At 49.4% G+C, this 23,915-nt stretch overlaps 1 protein-coding gene across 12 annotated transcripts in view; it reads right to left on the bottom strand.

Moving 5' to 3' along the window:
• Nucleotides 1–23,915, bottom strand: part of LOC137357234 (pumilio homolog 2) — a 172,436-nt gene that overhangs the window by 133,883 nt on the left and 14,638 nt on the right. For 9 of the 12 annotated variants that reach the window (XM_068023412.1, XM_068023431.1, XM_068023422.1 and 6 more), the window contains exon 3: nt 21,309–21,377. The exons of 1 other annotated variant lie outside the window; for it this stretch is intronic. In XM_068023412.1, coding sequence (XP_067879513.1) covers nt 21,309–21,377 — 69 coding nt within the window. Of the gene's footprint in view, nt 1–16,725; nt 16,811–17,783; nt 17,929–21,308; nt 21,378–23,915 lie in introns of those variants that run through there. 2 more of the 12 variants (XM_068023482.1, XM_068023489.1) reach the window with 2 other exon arrangements.

Genomic DNA, 23,915 nt, shown 5'->3' with positions numbered 1-23,915 from the left:
AGAGAGAGGGAGACACGCAGAGAGAGGGAGACACGCAGAGAGAGGGAGACACGCAGAGAGAGGGAGACACGCAGAGAGAGGGAGACACGCAGAGAGAGGGAGACACGCAGAGAGAGGGAGACACGCAGAGAGAGGGAGACACGCAGAGAGAGGGAGACACGCAGAGAGAGGGAGACACGCAGAGAGAGGGAGACACGCAGAGAGAGGGAGACACGCAGAGAGAGGGAGACACGCAGAGAGAGGGAGACACGCAGAGAGAGGGAGACACGCAGAGAGAGGGAGACACGCAGAGAGAGGGAGACACGCAGAGAGAGGGAGACACGCAGAGAGAGGGAGACACGCAGAGAGAGGGAGACACGCAGAGAGAGGGAGACACGCAGAGAGAGGGAGACACGCAGAGAGAGGGAGACACGCAGAGAGAGGGAGACACGCAGAGAGAGGGAGACACGCAGAGAGAGGAGACACGCAGAGAGAGAGGAGACACGCAGAGAGAGAGGAGACACGCAGAGAGAGAGAGACACGCAGAGAGAGAGAGACACGCAGAGAGAGAGAGACACGCAGAGAGAGAGAGACACGCAGAGAGAGAGACACGCAGAGAGAGAGAGACACGCAGAGAGAGAGAGACACGCAGAGAGAGAGAGACACGCAGAGAGAGGGAGACACGCAGAGAGAGAGAGACACGCAGAGAGAGAGAGACACGCAGAGAGAGAGAGACACGCAGAGAGAGAGAGACACGCAGAGAGAGAGAGACACGCAGAGAGAGAGAGACACGCAGAGAGAGAGAGACACGCAGAGAGAGAGAGACACGCAGAGAGAGAGAGACACGCAGAGAGAGAGAGACACGCAGAGAGAGAGAGACACGCAGAGAGAGAGAGACACGCAGAGAGAGAGAGACACGCAGAGAGAGAGAGACACGCAGAGAGAGAGAGACACGCAGAGAGAGAGAGACACGCAGAGAGAGAGAGACACGCAGAGAGAGAGAGACACGCAGAGAGAGAGAGACACGCAGAGAGAGAGAGACACGCAGAGAGAGAGAGACACGCAGAGAGAGAGAGACACGCAGAGAGAGAGAGACACGCAGAGAGAGAGAGACACGCAGAGAGAGAGAGACACGCAGAGAGAGAGAGACACGCAGAGAGAGAGAGACACGCAGAGAGAGAGAGACACGCAGAGAGAGAGAGACACGCAGAGAGAGAGAGACACGCAGAGAGAGAGAGACACGCAGAGAGAGAGAGACACGCAGAGAGAGAGAGACACGCAGAGAGAGAGAGACACGCAGAGAGAGAGAGACACGCAGAGAGAGAGAGACACGCAGAGAGAGAGAGACACGCAGAGAGAGAGAGACACGCAGAGAGAGAGAGACACGCAGAGAGAGAGAGACACGCAGAGAGAGAGAGACACGCAGAGAGAGAGAGACACGCAGAGAGAGAGAGACACGCAGAGAGAGAGAGACACGCAGAGAGAGAGAGACACGCAGAGAGAGAGAGACACGCAGAGAGAGAGAGACACGCAGAGAGAGAGAGACACGCAGAGAGAGAGAGACACGCAGAGAGAGAGAGACACGCAGAGAGAGAGAGACACGCAGAGAGAGAGAGACACGCAGAGAGAGAGAGACACGCAGAGAGAGGAGAGACACGCAGAGAGAGAGAGACACGCAGAGAGAGAGAGACACGCAGAGAGAGAGAGACACGCAGAGAGAGAGAGACACGCAGAGAGAGAGAGACACGCAGAGAGAGAGAGACACGCAGAGAGAGAGAGACACGCAGAGAGAGAGAGACACGCAGAGAGAGAGAGACACGCAGAGAGAGAGAGACACGCAGAGAGAGAGAGACACGCAGAGAGAGAGAGACACGCAGAGAGAGAGAGACACGCAGAGAGAGAGAGACACGCAGAGAGAGAGAGACACGCAGAGAGAGAGAGACACGCAGAGAGAGAGAGACACGCAGAGAGAGAGAGACACGCAGAGAGAGAGAGACACGCAGAGAGAGAGAGGACACGCAGAGAGAGAGAGACACGCAGAGAGAGAGAGACACGCAGAGAGAGAGAGACACGCAGAGAGAGAGAGACACGCAGAGAGAGAGAGACACGCAGAGAGAGAGAGACACGCAGAGAGAGAGAGACACGCAGAGAGAGAGAGACACGCAGAGAGAGAGAGACACGCAGAGAGAGAGAGACACGCAGAGAGAGAGAGACACGCAGAGAGAGAGAGACACGCAGAGAGAGAGAGACACGCAGAGAGAGAGAGACACGCAGAGAGAGAGAGACACGCAGAGAGAGAGAGACACGCAGAGAGAGAGAGACACGCAGAGAGAGAGAGACACGCAGAGAGAGAGAGACACGCAGAGAGAGAGAGACACGCAGAGAGAGAGAGACACGCAGAGAGAGAGAGACACGCAGAGAGAGAGAGACACGCAGAGAGAGAGAGACACGCAGAGAGAGAGAGACACGCAGAGAGAGAGAGACACGCAGAGAGAGAGAGACACGCAGAGAGAGAGAGACACGCAGAGAGAGAGAGACACGCAGAGAGAGAGAGACAGCAGAGAGAGAGAGACACGCAGAGAGAGAGAGACACGGAGGAGGCACGCAGAGAGAGAGAGACACGCAGAGAGAGAGAGACACGCAGAGAGAGAGAGACACGCAGAGAGAGAGAGACACGCAGAGAGAGAGAGACACGCAGAGAGAGAGAGACAGAGAGACAGAGAGACAGAGAGAAAGAGACAGAGAGACAGAGAGACAGAGAGAAAGAGACAGGAGAGAGAGAGAGAGACAGAGAGAGAGAGAGACGCAGAGAGAGAGAGACAGAGACAGAGAGAGAGAGACACACACAAACAAAGCCACCCACACACACACACACACAAACAAAGCCACCCCCACCCACACACACAAAGCCACCCCCACCCACACACACAAAGCCACCCCACACCCACACACACAAAGCCACCCCCACCCACACACACAAAGCCACCCACAACCACACACACAAAGCCACCCCCACACACACACACAAAGCCACCCCCACACACACACACAAAGCCACCCCCACACACACACACAAAGCCACCCCCACACACACACACAAAGCCACCCCCACACACACACACAAAGCCACCCACACACACACACACAAAGCCACCCACACACACACACAAAGCCACCCCCACACACACACAAAGCCACCCACACACACACACAAAGCCACCCACACACACACACAAAGCCACCCACACACACACACACAGCCACCCACACACACACACACACAAAGCCACACACACACAAAGCCACCCACACACACACAAAGCCACCCACACACACACAAAGCCACCCACACACACACACAAAGCCACCCACACACACACACACACAAAGCCACCCACACACACACACACACAAAGCCACCCACACACACACACACACAAAGCCACCCACACACACACACACACAAAGCCACCCACACACACACACACAAAGCCACCCACACACACACACAAAGCCACACACACACACACACACACAAATCCACCCACACACACACACACACAAAGCCACCCACACACACACACACAAAGCCACCCACACACACACACAAAGCCACCCACACACACACACACAAAGCCACCCACACACACACACACAAAGCCACCCACACACACACACACAAAGCCACCCACACACACACACACACAAAGCCACCCCCACACACACACACACACAAAGCCACCCACACACAAAGCCACCCACACACACACACACAAAGCCACCCACACACACACACACACAAAGCCACCCACACACCCACACACACAAAGCCACCCACACACACACAAAGCCACCCACACACACAAAGCCACCCACACACACACACACACAAAGCCACCCACACACACACACACACACACAAAGCCACCCACACACACACACACACACAAAGCCACCCACACACACACACACACACAAAGCCACCCACACACACACAAAGCCACCCACACACACACACACAAAAGCCACCCACACACACACAAAGCCACCCACACACACACAAAGCCACCCACACACACACAAAGCCACCCACACACACACAAAGCCACCCACACACACACAGCCACCCACACACACACAGCCACCCACACACACACACACACACACAGCCACCCACACACACACACACACACACAGCCACCCACACACACACACACACAAAGCCACCCACACACACACACACACAAAGCCACCCACACACACAGCCACCCACCCACACACACACACACACAGCCACCCACACACACACACACACAGCCACCCACACACACACACACACACAGCCACCCACACACACACACACACACACAGCCACCCACACACACACACACGCAAAGCCACCCACACACACACACACAAAGCCACCCACACACACACACAAAGCCACCCACACACACACACAAAGCCACCCACACACACACACACAAAGCCACCCACACACACACACACAGAGCCACCCACACACACACACACAGAGCCACCCACACACACACACACAAAGCCACCCACACACACACACACAAAGCCACCCACACACACACACACAAAGCCACCCACACACACACACACAAAGCCACCCACACACACACACAAAGCCACACACACACAAAGCCACACACACACAAAGCCACCCACACACAAAGCCACCCACACACACACACACAAAGCCACACACACACACACACAAAGCACCCACACACACACACACAAAGCCACCCACACACACACACACAAAGCCACACACACACACACACAAAGCCACCCCACACACACACACACAAAGCCACACACACACACACACAAAGCCACCACACACACACACACACAAAGCCACCCACACACACACACACAAAGCCACCCACACACACACACACAAAGCCACCCACACACACACACACAAAGCCACCCACACACACACACACAAAGCCACCCACACACACACACACAAAGCCACCCACACACACACACACAAAGCCACCCACACACACACACACAAAGCCACCCACACACACACACACAAAGCCACCCACACACACACACACAAAGCCACCCACACACACACACACAAAGCCACCCACACACACACACACAAAGCCACCCACACACACACACACAAAGCCACCCACACACACACACACAAAGCCACACAAAGCCACACACACACAAAGCCACACAAAGCCACACACACACACAAAGCCACACAAAGCCACACACACACACAAAGCCACACACACACACAAAGCCACACACACACACAAAGCCACACACACACACAAAGCCACACAAAGCCACACAAAGCCACCCACACACACACACACAAAGCCACACAAAGCCACCCACACACACACAAAGCCACACAAAGCCACACACACACACACAAAGCCACACACACACAAAGCCACACACACACAAAGCCACACACACACAAAGCCACACACACACACACACACAAAGCCACACAAAGCCACACACACACACACAAAGCCACACACACACACACAAAGCCACACACACACACACAAAGCCACACACACACACACAAAGCCACACACACACACACAAAGCCACACACACACACACAAAGCCACACACACACACACACACAAAGCCACACACACACACACACACAAAGCCACACACACACACACACACAAAGCCACACACACACACAAAGCCACACACACACACAAAGCCACACACACACACAAAGCCACACACACACACAAAGCCACACACACACACACACACAAAGCCACACACACACACAAAGCCACACACACACACAAAGCCACACACACACACAAAGCCACACACACACACACACAAAGCCACCCACACACACACACAAAGCCACCCACACACAAGCCACCCACACACAAAGCCACCCACACACAAAGCCACCCACACACAAAGCCACCCACACACAAAGCCACCCACACACAAAGCCACCCACACACAAAGCCACCCACACACAAAGCCACCCACACACAAAGCCACCCACACACAAAGCCACCCACACACAAAGCCACCCACACACAAAGCCACCCACACACAAAGCCACCCACACACAAAGCCACCCACACACAAAGCCACCCACACACAAAGCCACCCACACACAAAGCCACCCACACACAAAGCCACCCACACACAAAGCCACCCACACACACACACAAAGCCACCCACACACACACACACAAAGCCACCCACACACACACACACAAAGCCACACCCACACAAAGCCACACCCACACAAAGCCACACCCACACAAAGCCACACACACACAAAGCCACACACACACAAAGCCACACACACACAAAGCCACACACACACAAAGCCACACACACACAAAGCCACACACACACAAAGCCACACACAAAGCCACACACACACACACAAAGCCACACACACACACACACACAAAGCCACACACACACACACACACAAAGCCACACACACACACACACACAAAGCCACACACACACAAAGCCACACACACACAAAGCCACACACACACAAAGCCACACACACACAAAGCCACACACACACAAAGCCACACACACACAAAGCCACCCACACACAAAGCCACCCACACACAAAGCCACCCACACACAAAGCCACCCACACACAAAGCCACCCACACACAAAGCCACCCACACACAAAGCCACCCACACACAAAGCCACCCACACACAAAGCCACCCACACACACACACACACAAAGCCACCCACACACAAAGCCACCCACACACACACACACACAAAGCCACCCACACACAAAGCCACCCACACAAAGCCACACACACAAAGCCACACACACAAAGCCACACACACAAAGCCACACACACAAAGCCACACACACAAAGCCACACACACACACACACAAAGCCACACACACACACACACAAAGCCACACACACACACACACACAAAGCCACACACACACACACACAAAGCCACACACACACACACACAAAGCCACACACACACACACACACACAAAGCCACACACACACACACACAAAGCCACACACACACACACACAAAGCCACACACACACACACACAAAGCCACACACACACACACACACACAAAGCCACACACACACACACAAAGCCACACACACACAAAGCCACACACACACAAAGCCACACACACACAAAGCCACACACACACAAAGCCACACACACACAAAGCCACACACACACAAAGCCACACACACACACACACACACAAAGCCACACACACACACACACACAAAGCCACCCACACACACACACACACACAAAGCCACCCACACACACACACACACAAAGCCACCCACACACACACACACACAAAGCCACCCACACACACACACACAAAGCCACCCACACACACACACACACAAAGCCACCCACACACAAAGCCACCCACACACAAAGCCACCCACACACAAAGCCACCCACACACAAAGCCACACACACACAAAGCCACACACATACACACACACACACAAAGCCACACACACACACACACACAAAGCCACACACACACACACACACAAAGCCACACACACACACACACACAAAGCCACCCACACACACACACAAAGCCACCCACACACACACACAAAGCCACCCACACACACACACACACAGCCACCCACACACACACAAAGCCACACACACACACACACACACAAAGCCACACACACACACACACACACACAAAGCCACACACACACACACAAAGCCACCCACACACACACACACACACAAAGCCACCCACACACACACACACACAAAGCCACCCACACACACACACACACAAAGCCACCCACACACACACACACACAAAGCCACCCACACACACACACACAAAGCCACCCACACACACACACACAAAGCCACCCACACACACACACACAAAGCCACCCACACACACACACAAAGCCACCCACACACACACACAAAGCCACCCACACACACACACAAAGCCACCCACACACACACACACACAAAGCCACCCACACACACACACACACAAAGCCACCCACACACACACACACAAAGCCACCCACACACACACACACAAAGCCACCCACACACACACACACACACAAAGCCACCCACACACACACACACACACACAAAGCCACCCACACACACACAAAGCCACCCACACACACACACACACACAAAGCCACCCACACACACACACAAAGCCACCCACACACACACACACAAAGCCACCCACACACACACACACACAAAGCCACCCACACACACACACACAAAGCCACCCACACACACACACACACACACAAAGCCACCCACACACACACACACACACAAAGCCACCCACACACACACACACACACAAAGCCACCCACACACACACACAAAGCCACCCACACACACACAAAGCCACCCACACACACACACACACAAAGCCACCCACACACACACACACAAAGCCACCCACACACACACACACAAAGCCACCCACACACACACACACAAAGCCACCCACACACACACACACAAAGCCACCCACACACACACACACAAAGCCACCCACACACACACACACAAAGCCACCCACACACACACAAAGCCACCCACACACACACACAAAGCCACCCACACACACACACAAAGCCACCCACACACACACACAAAGCCACCCACACACACACACAAAGCCACCCACACACACACACAAAGCCACCCACACACACACACAAAGCCACCCACACACACACACAAAGCCACCCACACACACACACAAAGCCACCCACACACACACACAAAGCCACACACACACACACACAAAGCCACACACACACACACACAAAGCCACACACACACACACACAAAGCCACACACACACACACACAAAGCCACACACACACACACACAAAGCCACACACACACACACACACACACACAAAGCCACACACACACACACACACACAAAGCCACACACACACACACACACACACAAAGCCACACACACACACACACACACACAAAGCCACACACACAAAGCCACACACACACACACACACACAAAGCCACCCACACACACACACACACAAAGCCACCCACACACACACACACACAAAGCCACCCACACACACACACACACACACACACACACAAAGCCACCCACACACACACACACACACACACACAAAGCCACACACACAAAGCCACACACACAAAGCCACACACACAAAGCCACACACACAAAGCCACACACACAAAGCCACACACACACACACACACACACAAAGACACACACACACACACAAAGCCACACACACACACAAAGCCACACACACACACACACACAAAGCCACACACACACACACACACACAAAGCCACACACACACACACAAAGCCACACACACACACACAAAGCCACACACACACACACAAAGCCACACACACACACACAAAGCCACACACACACACACAAAGCCACACACACACACACAAAGCCACACACACACACACACAAAGCCACACACACACACACACAAAGCCACACACACACACACACAAAGCCACACACACACACACACAAAGCCACACACACACACACACAAAGCCACACACACACACACACACAAAGCCACACACACAAAGCCACACACACAAAGCCACACACACAAAGCCACACACACAAAGCCACACACACACACACACACACACAAAGACACACACACACACACAAAGCCACACACACACACAAAGCCACACACACACACACACACAAAGCCACACACACACACACACACACAAAGCCACACACACACACACAAAGCCACACACACACACACAAAGCCACACACACACACACAAAGCCACACACACACACACAAAGCCACACACACACACACAAAGCCACACACACACACACACAAAGCCACACACACACACACACAAAGCCACACACACACACACACAAAGCCACACACACACACACACAAAGCCACACACACACACACACAAAGCCACACACACACACACACACAAAGCCACACACACACACACACACAAAGCCACACACACACACACACACAAAGCCACACACACACACACACACAAAGCCACACACACACACACACACAAAGCCACACACACACACACACACACAAAGCCACCCACACACACACACACAAAGCCACCCACACACACACACACAAAGCCACCCACACACACACACACAAAGCCACCCACACACACACACACAAAGCCACCCACACACACACACACAAAGCCACCCACACACACACACACAAAGCCACCCACACACACACACACAAAGCCACCCACACACACACACACAAAGCCACCCACACACACACACACAAAGCCACCCACACACACACACACAAAGCCACCCACACACACACACACAAAGCCACCCACCCACACACACACAAAGCCACCCACCCACACACACACAAAGCCACCCACCCACACACACACAAAGCCACCCACCCACACACACACAAAGCCACCCACCCACCCACACACAAAGCCACCCACCCACCCACACACACACAAAGCCACCCACCCACACACACACACAAAGCCACCCACCCACACACAAAGCCACACACACACACACAAAGCCACACACACACACACAAAGCCACACACACACACACAAAGCCACACACACACACACAAAGCCACACACACACACACAAAGCCACACACAAAGCCACCCACCCACACACACACAAAGCCACCCACCCACCCACACACACAAAGCCACCCACCCACCCACACACACAAAGCCACCCACACACACACACACAAAGCCACCCACACACACACACACAAAGCCACCCACACACACACACACAAAGCCACCCACACACACACACACAAAGCCACCCACACACACACACACAAAGCCACCCACACACACACACACAAAGCCACCCACACACACACACACAAAGCCACCCACACACACACACACAAAGCCACCCACCCACACACACACAAAGCCACCCACCCACACACACACAAAGCCACCCACCCACACACACAAAGCCACCCACCCACACACACACACAAAGCCACCCACCCACACACACACACAAAGCCACCCACCCACACACACACAAAGCCACCCACCCACACACACACAAAGCCACCCACCCACACACACACAAAGCCACCCACCCACCCACACACACAAAGCCACCCACCCACCCACACACACAAAGCCACACACACACACACAAAGCCACACACACACACACAAAGCCACACACACACACACACACAAAGCCACACACACACACACACAAAGCCACACACACACACACACACAAAGCCACACACACACACACACAAAGCCACACACACACACACAAAGCCACACACACACACACACAAAGCCACACACACACACACACAAAGCCACACACACACACACACAAAGCCACACACACACACACACAAAGCCACACACACACACACAAAGCCACACACACACACACAAAGCCACACACACACACACAAAGCCACACACACACACACAAAGCCACACACACACACACAAAGCCACACACACACACACAAAGCCACACACACACACACACAAAGCCACACACACACACACACAAAGCCACACACACACACACACACACACACAAAGCCACACACACACACACACACACAAAGCCACACACACACACACACAAAGCCACACACACACACACACACACACACAAAGCCACACACACACACACACACACACACAAAGCCACACACACACACACAAAGCCACACACACACACACAAAGCCACACACACACACACAAAGCCACCCACACACACACACACAAAGCCACCCACACACACACACACAAAGCCACCCACACACACACACACAAAGCCACCCACACACACACACACAAAGCCACCCACACACACACACACAAAGCCACCCACACACACACACACACAAAGCCACCCACCCACACACACACAAAGCCACCCACCCACACACACACAAAGCCACCCACCCACCCACACACACAAAGCCACCCACCCACCCACACACACACAAAGCCACCCACCCACACACACACACACAAAGCCACCCACCCACCCACACACACACAAAGCCACCCACCCACACACAAAGCCACACACACACACACAAAGCCACCCACCCACACACAAAGCCACACACACACACACAAAGCCACACACACACACACAAAGCCACACACACACACACAAAGCCACACACACACACACAAAGCCACACACACACACACAAAGCCACACACACACACACAAAGCCACACACCCACACACACACACAAAGCCACCCACCCACACACACACACAAAGCCACCCACCCACACACACACACAAAGCCACCCACCCACACACACACACAAAGCCACCCACCCACACACACACAAAGCCACCCACCCACACACACACAAAGCCACCCACCCACACACACACAAAGCCACCCACCCACCCACACACACAAAGCCACCCACCCACCCACACACACAAAGCCACACACCCACCCACAAAGCCACACACACACACACAAAGCCACACACACACACACAAAGCCACACACACACACACACACACACACAAAGCCACACACACACACACAAAGCCACACACACACACACAAAGCCACACACACACACACAAAGCCACACACACACAAAGCCACACACACACAAAGCCACACACACACAAAGCCACACACACACAAAGCCACACACACACAAAGCCACACACACAAAGCCACACACACACAAAGCCACACACACACAAAGCCACACACACACAAAGCCACACACACACAAAGCCACACACACACAAAGCCACACACACACAAAGCCACACACACACAAAGCCACACACACACAAAGCCACACACACACAAAGCCACACACACACAAAGCCACACACACACAAAGCCACACACACAAAGCCACACACACACACACACACACACACAAAGCCACACACACACACACAAAGCCACACACACACACACACAAAGCCACACACACACACACACACACACAAAGCCACACACACACACACACACACAAAGCCACACACACACACACAAAGCCACACACACACACACACACACAAAGCCACACACACACACACACACACACAAAGCCACACACACACACACACACACACAAAGCCACACACACACACACACACACAAAGCCACACACACACACACAAAGCCACACACACACACACAAAGCCACACACACACACACAAAGCCACACACACACACACAAAGCCACACACACACACACAAAGCCACACACACACACACAAAGCCACACACACACACACAAAGCCACACACACACACACAAAGCCACACACACACACACAAAGCCACACACACACACACAAAGCCACACACACACACACAAAGCCACACACACACACACAAAGCCACACACACACACACAAAGCCACACACACACACACAAAGCCACACACACACACACACACACACACAAAGCCACACACACACACAAAGCCACACACACACACAAAGCCACACACACACACAAAGCCACACACACACACAAAGCCACACACACACACAAAGCCACACACACACACAAAGCCACACACACACACCAAGCCACACACACACAAAGCCACACACACACAAAGCCACACACACACACACACACACACAAAGCCACAACACACACACACACACACAAAGCCACACACACACACAAAGCCCCAACCACACACACACACACACACACAAAGCCACACACACACACACACACACACACAAAGCCACACACACACAACACACACACACACAAAGCCACACAAAGCACACAAGCACACACACACACACAAAGCACACACACAACACACACACACACACACACACACACAACACACCACACAACACACAAAGCCACACACACACACACACACCACACACACAAAGCCACACACACACACACACACACACAAAGCCACACACACACACACACACACAAAGCCACACACACACACACAAAGCCACACACACACACACACACACAAAGCCACACACACACACACACACACAAAGCCACACACACACACACAAAGCCACAACACACACACACACACACACACAAAGCCACACACACACACACACACACACACACAAAGCCCCACACACAACACACAAAGCACACACACACACACACAAAGCCACACACACACACACAAAGCCAACACACACACACAACACACAAAGCCACACACACACACACAAAGCCACACACACACAACACACACACACAAAGCCACACACACACACACACACACAAAGACCACACACACACACACACACAGCCACACACACAAGCACACACACAAAGCCACACACACACACACACACAACACACACACACACACACACACACACACACACAAAGCCACACACACACACACACAACCACACAACACACAAAAGCCACACACACACAAAGCCACACACACACAAAGCCACACACACACAAAGCCACACACACACAAAGCACACACACACAAAGCCACAACAACACACACAAAGCCACACACACACACAACGCCACCACACACACACAAAGCCACCCACACACACCACAGCCACACACACACAACCACCACCCACACACACACAAAGCCACCCACCCACCACACACAAAGCCACCCACCCACCCACACACACAAAGCCACCCACCACACCCACACACACAAAGCCACCCACGCACACCACACACACAAAGCCAACCCACCCACACAAAGCCACCCACCCACACAAAGCCACCCACCCACACAAAGCCACCCACCCACACAAAGCCACCCACCCACACACACAAAGCCACCCACACACACACAAAGCCAACCACACACACACAAAGCCACCCACACCACACACACACCAAAGCAACCCACACACACACAAAGCACCCACACACCAAACCACAAGCACACAACACACACACACACAAAGCCACCCACACACACACACAGCCACACACACACCACAACACACACACACACAAAGCCACACACACACACACAAAGCCACCCACCCACACAAAGCCACCCACCCACACAAAGCCACCCACACACACAAAGCCACCCACACACACAAAGCCACCCACACACACAAAGCCACCCACACACACACAGCCACCCACACACACAAAGCCACCCACACACACACAGCCACCCACACACACACAGCCACCCACACACACACAGCCACCCACACACACACAGCCACCCACACACACACAGCCACCCACACACACACAGCCACCCACACACACACAGCCACCCACACACACACAGCCACCCACACACACACAGCCACCCACACACACACAGCCACCCACACACACACAGCCACCCACACACACAAAGCCACCCACACACACAAAGCCACCCACACACACAAAGCCACCCACACACACAAAGCCACCCACACACACAAAGCCACCCACACACACAAAGCCACCCACACACACAAAGCCACCCACACACACAAAGCCACCCACACACACAAAGCCACCCACACACACAAAGCCACCCACACACACAAAGCCACCCACACACACAAAGCCACCCACACACACAAAGCCACCCACACACACACAAAGCCACCCACACACACACAAAGCCACCCACACACACAAAGCCACCCACACACACAAAGCCACCCACACACACAAAGCCACCCACACACACAAAGCCACCCACACACACAAAGCCACCCACACACACAAAGCCACCCACACACACAAAGCCACCCACACACACAAAGCCACCCACACACACAAAGCCACCCACACACACAAAGCCACCCACACACACAAAGCCACCCACACACACAAAGCCACCCACACACACAAAGCCACCCACACACACAAAGCCACCCACACACACAAAGCCACCCACACACACAAAGCCACCCACACACACAAAGCCACCCACACACACAAAGCCACCCACACACACAAAGCCACCCACACACACAAAGCCACACACACAAAGCCACACACACAAAGCCACACACACAAAGCCACACACACAAAGCCACACACACACACACACAAACAAAGCCACACACACACACACACACACAAACAAAGCCACACACACACACACAAACAAAGCCACACACACACACACAAACAAAGCCACACACACACACACACACAAACAAAGCCACACACACACACACAAACAAAGCCACACACACACACAAACAAAGCCACACACACACACAAACAAAGCCACACACACACACAAACAAAGCCACACACACACAAACAAAGACAGAGAAAACTTTACCCTTTTAACAATAGTATGTAATTATACTTCAGAGTTTTACCTGGTGCAACATATGTGGCAGTGGTGACTATTAAAATGTAATGGTGCAATATGAATAGACCTTTCTATGGTATTTACAAGGGAGGTATTCACTCAATCATGAAAAAATCCAAGTTAAGTTTGCAGAATAGGATATCTAACGTTGCATCTCAATAAGGTTTCACTCCACCTTACTAAGATTTTCTCTAATGGGAAAGATTCAGGGATATTCTCCCTTCAAGATATCTGTGCGTGGTCCAAAGGTCAGATAACCTTTCAACATTTTACCTTATGTAAGGCTTTGTTCTGGATGCACCACTGTTCTTGAATTGACGGAGGCAGCATTCAGATCCCAAAAATACAGCATCAAAACCTACGTACAGAAAGAGAAATGAAGGATAGGTAGACTGCTGGCTGTACGGATGCTGAATGCTTTTCGAAGAATGAGGAAGGCCAAACTTTTAGTAGATAATCTTATATACTTTCTTAATCCTTCAATCTGCAAGCATAAATAAATGTATTCTGAAGAAGTGCACTCAACTGGAGGTAGGGACTCAGAATTCACATCTTTTGCCAGCTTGAACCACCATAGTGCTGAAGCACTCATTTACTCTGCATTGTTAGATCAAAATCAAGTTTAGAGAAAACATACAAGCTGTACAGATAACAAGTGGAAAGTCTGTCCCAATGCTAAGAACATTGCACTAACAGAGTAAGTTCATCTTTGAGTCATAGCTTCATTTACAGCACAGAAGGAGGCCATTTGGCCCATTGAGTCCATGCCTGCTCTCCACAGAGTTATGCTGCCAGTCCCACTCCCCGGTTCGATCCCCATCGCCCTGCAAGTCTATTTCTCTCAGGTAACTATCCAATTTCCTCTTGAAGTCATTGATTGTCTCCACTTCCACCAACCTTGTGGGCAGCGAGTTCCTGGTCATTACCATCTGCTGTGTAAAAAAAGTCCTTCCTCATATTCCCCCTGCATCTTTTGCCCAAAACTTTCAATCGGTGTCCACTAGTCTTTGTACCATTAGATAATGGGAACAGCTTTTCCTTGTCTAACTTACCTGTCATAATCTTGTACACTTCTATTAAATATCCCCTCAATCTCCTTTGTTCTAAGGAGAACAAACCCAGCTTTTCCAACCTAACCTTGTAACTAAAATCCTCCATCCCTGGAACCATTCTGGTAAATCTCCTCTGCACCCTTTCAAGGACCCTCACATCCTTTCTGAAGTGTGGACCATTTTCCTTCTGTCAGATGACAAATTGCCTGGATTAGTGAAAACCTTATGCTCTACCTGCATACAAAGTGAACTCTGTGCAAGATGATCAACTGTACTTACATTCAATGGAAGGAAGTTGCATTGTCAGGTAAAATCTTAGGGCCTCTTCTGTTGCTAGAGACCCCTATAAAGCCCTTTGTGCCAGGACAGGTTGGTGGAAGATAAGCCTGACCTCTTGGGTCCATATTTACTGACAACAGTGCTTCAGGTAATTGGGCTCAGAGCTAGGAGGCAATTTGAAGAATTATATTCAATCAAGAGCAAAGAAATACTGTGGTTCAAATGTCTTGACCTGAGGGTGCTCTTGGTGGGCAAATCTCTACCCCTCCTTCTGAAGAGATAGAAATGTGGATTACAAAAGTACCCACCAGCGGTATAGATGGAACTAAAAAAGCTTATCTCTCTCAGAATGATAAGCTGCTCTGCCCACTCAAAATCAATAGTAGAGCTGGGGCCAGGACCTTGGACTACACAGGTCACCATTGGATGTCACAGTAAGAGACAATGCTAAATCAATCAGATGACAAACACCACGCTGAAATAACAACAGCAGAAGCTGCAGCACTGGAAGCTATTTTAGTCATCATGGAAAATAAAAGAGATGTTGATACATTTTTTCCTGTTCAATCTTGGTATCAGCATTGATTTGGGTCAGCACTGAAGTGACACCAGAGGTGAATGTTTGGAGTATGTTAAAAGTAAAGCTGAATGGTGCAATAAATTGATCCAATATCAGTTCCTGTTAAGTGACCAGAGCACTTGCGTCTCTAACCGGTGTTCAAATTGTTGAGTCTGAAGATTGCACAAAATTGCAACTAATGTTAGAAGAGAATTGGAAGTTCCCAAAGACTCTGAAGCCTACTCACAAACCACATTCACCTTACTAAATTTAAACACAAAATCTATGTGCTCAGCAAAGTTCGGAGGCTGCAGTGCAGTATAAACCTGGAATAAACAACCAATGCAGTGCAACAAATTATCCTTTTTATGGTGTGCATGCAAATAGGAGAAAAAGTGAAGGGCATAACCCAGAATGAGGCTCTATAATAAAAGAAAATTAATGGTCATCTGATCTAGATGATTTCTTAGAGCAGAAAGATGTAGAAGGGATGATTTCCCAGGCCATTCCCACATTAATTTAAACAAGGAAAGACTGTGGGATACAACTGAGTAAATATTCCAAGAGCTTACCGATTCCTCCAGCAAAGACAGACTTGCATTTATATATTGCCTTTCACAACCTCAGGGTGTTTCAAAGTTCTTTACCACCAATTAAATACTTCTGAAGTGTAGTCACTGTTGCAATGCGTGAAATGCAGCACCCAATTTGTGAATAGCAAGCACAAACAGCAATGAAATAAATGACCAGATGATCAATATTGACCAGGGCACTGGCAGAACTCCAATGCTTTCCTTTGAATAGTGCCACGGATTTTATTTTATGATAAAGACTCACATGTTACAGGACTTTTACAGTGGAACCTCGCAGCTATTGCCCTCAGAAGTTCCATACCATCCCATGAGGTAGAGGGAGAGGAGCCCTGGCCCAATGTTATTTCAGCATTCCGTATGGTCACAACAAGCCACGTTAGTTATCTGTTCCCCTCTGACACAAGTAAACATCACGGTTCAATTACTAATGGACTGCAAAGCTATTAGAATCATAATTATTTCAGTGCTCAGATGCTTGAAAGTTATGAATACTCTTCAATGACGAGATGTCAATAACTGAGGTTCTACAAAATGATGAATTTTCCTAGCAAAGTGAATTTAAGTGAACTCCAAAAAAATGGAACAGTGAAAAAAACTGAATGTAAATTAAATCTTCCTGAAATTTTGCAGTATATTTTCTGAATGGCAGCTTTATAGTTGCTTCCTTCCACCCCCAACAAAAACACACAATACAATTAGGTACTGTCATAGGAATACATTAACATAACAGGAGATATAATTTTTTTTTATACTTAATTTGTTATGCAGAGAAGGACTAAAAAGTGATGCAGCAAGGTAAAAGAAGCAAGTGCATGCAAGATTATTGAAACAAACATTATTTCTTTCTTTTCCTAGCTGGTTTGTTGATAACAAATGACGATTCGCTAACATTTGAATTCTTAAGATTACGTGTTCCCTGATGGTTGGAGTGAGGAAATAAATGAATGGGCTGCTAAAGACTGCATAAACCTCAGATTCTTTCTAACAATTACCACTTAATCTTCAATACCACCAATACTGGTCTTATTTCAACACTGGCTTAATTTTCTCTGCTCCTGTACACTTCTTGTGCACATTGCTTTATCCTATCAATTCTCACCTTGGCCCTACACACAGTCTTTAAAGAACAGTGTCCTATTTTTGCTCTGATTTCCATTTCTTCTCACTTCGCCTTACCCTCTCGTCCCTCCTCCCTTAACTACCACTTCAATATAAACCTGCCTACCCATATTCACAGCAACTCCCTCGACCTCTCAACTCCCATTGTCTTAATTACTGAAAAGGAGATCACCAACCACTTCACATGTATCACTCACCACCAATATCACCGACCTTACTCTCTTTCTGGCGGGCAGCCATAAAGACAGGGCTAAATTGTGGCGAGTCGAAGAGACTTAGTAGTTGGCAGGAAAAAAGACAGAGGCGCAAGGGGAGGGCCAACTGTGCAACAGCCCCAACAAACAAATTTCTCTGCAGCACCTGTGGAAGAGCCTGTCACTCCAGAATTGGCCTTTATAGCCACTCCAGGCGCTGCTTCACAAACCACTGACCACCTCCAGGCGCGTATCCATTGTCTCTCGAGATAAGGAGGCCCAAAAAGAAAAGAAAAAAAAACTCTCTTTCAACACTACTTCCTTCTGCATCCATTCCTGGAAAAAACTCTCCCAAGTCATATACAACTGCACCTTCAAACTCCCAACTGTCGAGCCTTTGACTCACTATTCGCCACGATACTTCTGCAGCTGGTGCCCTGCTCAACCACCCTCTCACTGTCACCGTGGATGCCCTTGTCTTCAGTAATATTCTTACACTTTCTCCCAGTCTGGTTGTTTCCCTGATCTGGTTCCTTTCTTCATTCAAGGGCGAAAAAGAACTCTGGAATTTGCTCCCTAAAGTTTTCCACCTCTCTCCACTCCCTTAAGATCCTCCTTAAAGCACACCTATTCTGCTAAACTTTCAGTCACTCCACCAAATATCTCCTTCTTTGGGTGATTACACTTCAAGTGCCCCGTATGTTTTTCTACTGAAAGCGGTCATATAAATACAAGTTATTCTTGTATTCTTCCCTTCAAGTTCCTTGTTTTATATTACATAATCTCGTGAAGACAGATAATTATAGGATTAATTATCACTTTAAAACGTGATGTACAAGTACACTACTTGTCTCCGCAAAGCTCCAAAGCAATTTTTAAAAGCATACTTCAACATTGAATCTATGGAACAGATACAGAATTTTAGCTGGGACTCTGGCACTTAACTCTGTTTTCCACCTCACTGGTGCATACAGGTAACTAGTATGGTGAAAATAAAGCACAAATCCTTTTCAGATTTGAGCCTGGAGTTCACAAGCATTCCACATTTTAGCCAACTTACTTCTCCCATTCCCCGTCCCTCCAGTGCAAGAGCTTGAAAGTCATGATTCATCTCATCCACAGATCGAACCTGCAGGAAACATACTTCTGTTATTAAAGGAACCGTTTTACTTAATAATGGAGCACATTTTGTGTGAGGCTTTTACTTAAATAAGACTTGAGACTTAACAGTTTTGCTCACAACTGGTTAACATGAAAGGGAACACTAAAGTCATCTATGAAAAATAAATAGTAAAAGGATGGTCAAATGAAGGAGGGAGCCAATTAGGGACCAAAAAGTCTTGTGGTGGCAGAGTGATTAAAAGAGTACTTTGCACCCATCCTTACAAAACAAGAGGATGTTGTCAGTGTCACAATAAAGGAGGAATTAATAGAGAAAGTGGATTGGTTATAAAGAAAGATGATGTACTTAGAAGATTGGCAGCATTTAAAGTAGAAAAGTCACCAGATGGGATGCATCCTAGGTTGCTGAGGGAGGTATGGGTAGAAATAGCAGAGGTTCTAGCTACAATCTTTCAATGCTCCTTGTATATGCCAGTAACCTACAAGGACTGGAGGGTTGGAAAAGGTACACACTCATTCAAAAAAAGAGGATAAGCCTGGTAACTACAGGCCAGTTAGCCCAACATTGGTGGTGGGAAAACCTTTAGGAACAGTAGTCCAGGAAAAAATTGTCAGTTGAAAAAAACGTGGGTTGATAAATGATAACCAGTACAGATTTGTTGAAGGCAACTCCTGTCTGACAAACTTGATTATGTTCTTTGAAGTAACAGGGAGAGATGAGTTTACGGTGTGTATCTAGACTTTCAAAAGGCATTTGATAGAGTACTAAAAATAATAGACTTGTTAGCAAAACTGAAGCCTATCCTTGCCTTTAAGGGATCAGTGGCAACATGGATACAAACTTGGTTAAGGGACAGAGAGCAGAAAGTAGTGGTGAATGCCTATTTTTCATACTGTTGGGAAGCATACAGTGGTGCCCCCAGGGGCCAGCATTAAAACCACTTCATGACTTATATTGATGACCTGGGCATGCATCGCATTATTTCAAAGTTTGATGATGATAGAGAGCTCAGAAATGTAGCAAATAGGTAGGAGGATCATATCAGACTTCAGGAGGACCCAGACAGACTGCTGAAATGGGTAGACACATGGCAGATGAAATTTAATGCAGCGAAATGTGAAGTGATGCATTTTTAAAAGGAAGAATGAAGAGAGACAACATAAACTAAATAATACAATTTTAAAGGGGGTGCAGAAACAGAGACATCTGTGAGTTTATGCACAAAATCTATGACTGTGCCAGGACAAGCTGATAAGGTTGTTTAGGAAGGTTGCCAATGCCTTGTGGAGGGTGCAAGAGTTATGCTAGAACAGTACCAGGGATGGAGGACCCCTGAGTTATGTGAAGAGATCAGCGAAGCTGAGAATGTTCTCTTTAGAGTGGAGAAGGTTAAGGGGAGATTTAATAAAGTTGTACAAAAGTTTGAGGGATTCTGACAGGGCATAGTGAGAAACTGTTTCTTCCAGCAGAAAAGTCAATCCAGAGTATAGATTTAAGATGATTGGCAAAAGAGCCAGAGGGCAGATGAGGAATGGAGATTTTTTTTCAAACATGAGTTATGATGATCTGGAATGCATTGTCTGAAAGGGTGGTGGAAGCAGATTGAATAGCTAATTTCAAAAGGGAATTGAATAAGGAAATATTTGCAGGGTTAAAACAACTTATATTTATATAACCCTTTAACGTAATAAAATGTCCCAAGGCACTTTACAGGATTACAAAACAAAGCATGACCCCAAGCCACAAAAGGAGATATTAGGTCTGGTAACCAAAAACTTGGTCAGGAAGAGGTAGGTTTTAAGGATCATCTTAAAAGGAAGAAGGTGAGGTGGAGAGGTGAAAAGATTTATGGAGGGAATTCCAGATCTTGAGGCCTAGACAACTGAAGGTGCAGCCACCAATGGTGGAGTGATTAAAATCAGGGATGCCCAAGAGGCCAGAATTAGAGTGCAGATATCATGGATGGTTGTGAGGCTGGAGATTACAGAGATAGGGAGGGGTGAGGCCATGGAGAGATTTGAAAATAAGGATAAAAAATTTAAAATCATCACGTTGCTTGACTAGGAGCCAATGTAGGTCAGCAAGCACAGGGGTGATAGGGAAACGAGACTAGGTGCGAGTTAAGACACAGGCAGCAGTTTTGGATTACCTCAAGTTTACAGAAAGGGGTTAATGGGGAAAACAGACGAGATTGTTTCAAATCCTTCAAACTACAATTCTATCATTTATATAAAAGTTTTGACTGTGACACACCTGTCACAGATGCAAAACAACCTGCAAAGAAAACTATTTAAAAAGCCAATAATTTCCTGCTGTTTCTTCTGACCTTGGGAGGAGCCAAGCATTTACAAGCCCTAGTTAATCTGCAAAGAGTCACATGAACAAAAATGAGCAAAGCTCACAGATGCACCATATCAAATAGTTTTCAATGAGCATTGTATGGTAATCAATATAACACATTCTTCCTATTTTCTTGGGACTCAAAACACAAAAAAAAAGAGTTTTTAAAAAATTACAGCATTGCAAGAACTGGAACTCTAAATG

This window comes from Heterodontus francisci, chromosome 3 (genome assembly GCF_036365525.1).
Source record: "Heterodontus francisci isolate sHetFra1 chromosome 3, sHetFra1.hap1, whole genome shotgun sequence".
Classification (NCBI taxonomy): domain Eukaryota; kingdom Metazoa; phylum Chordata; class Chondrichthyes; order Heterodontiformes; family Heterodontidae; genus Heterodontus; species Heterodontus francisci.
Note: the sequence above shows the minus strand (reverse complement) of the source record. Positions and strands in the feature narration are given on the sequence as shown.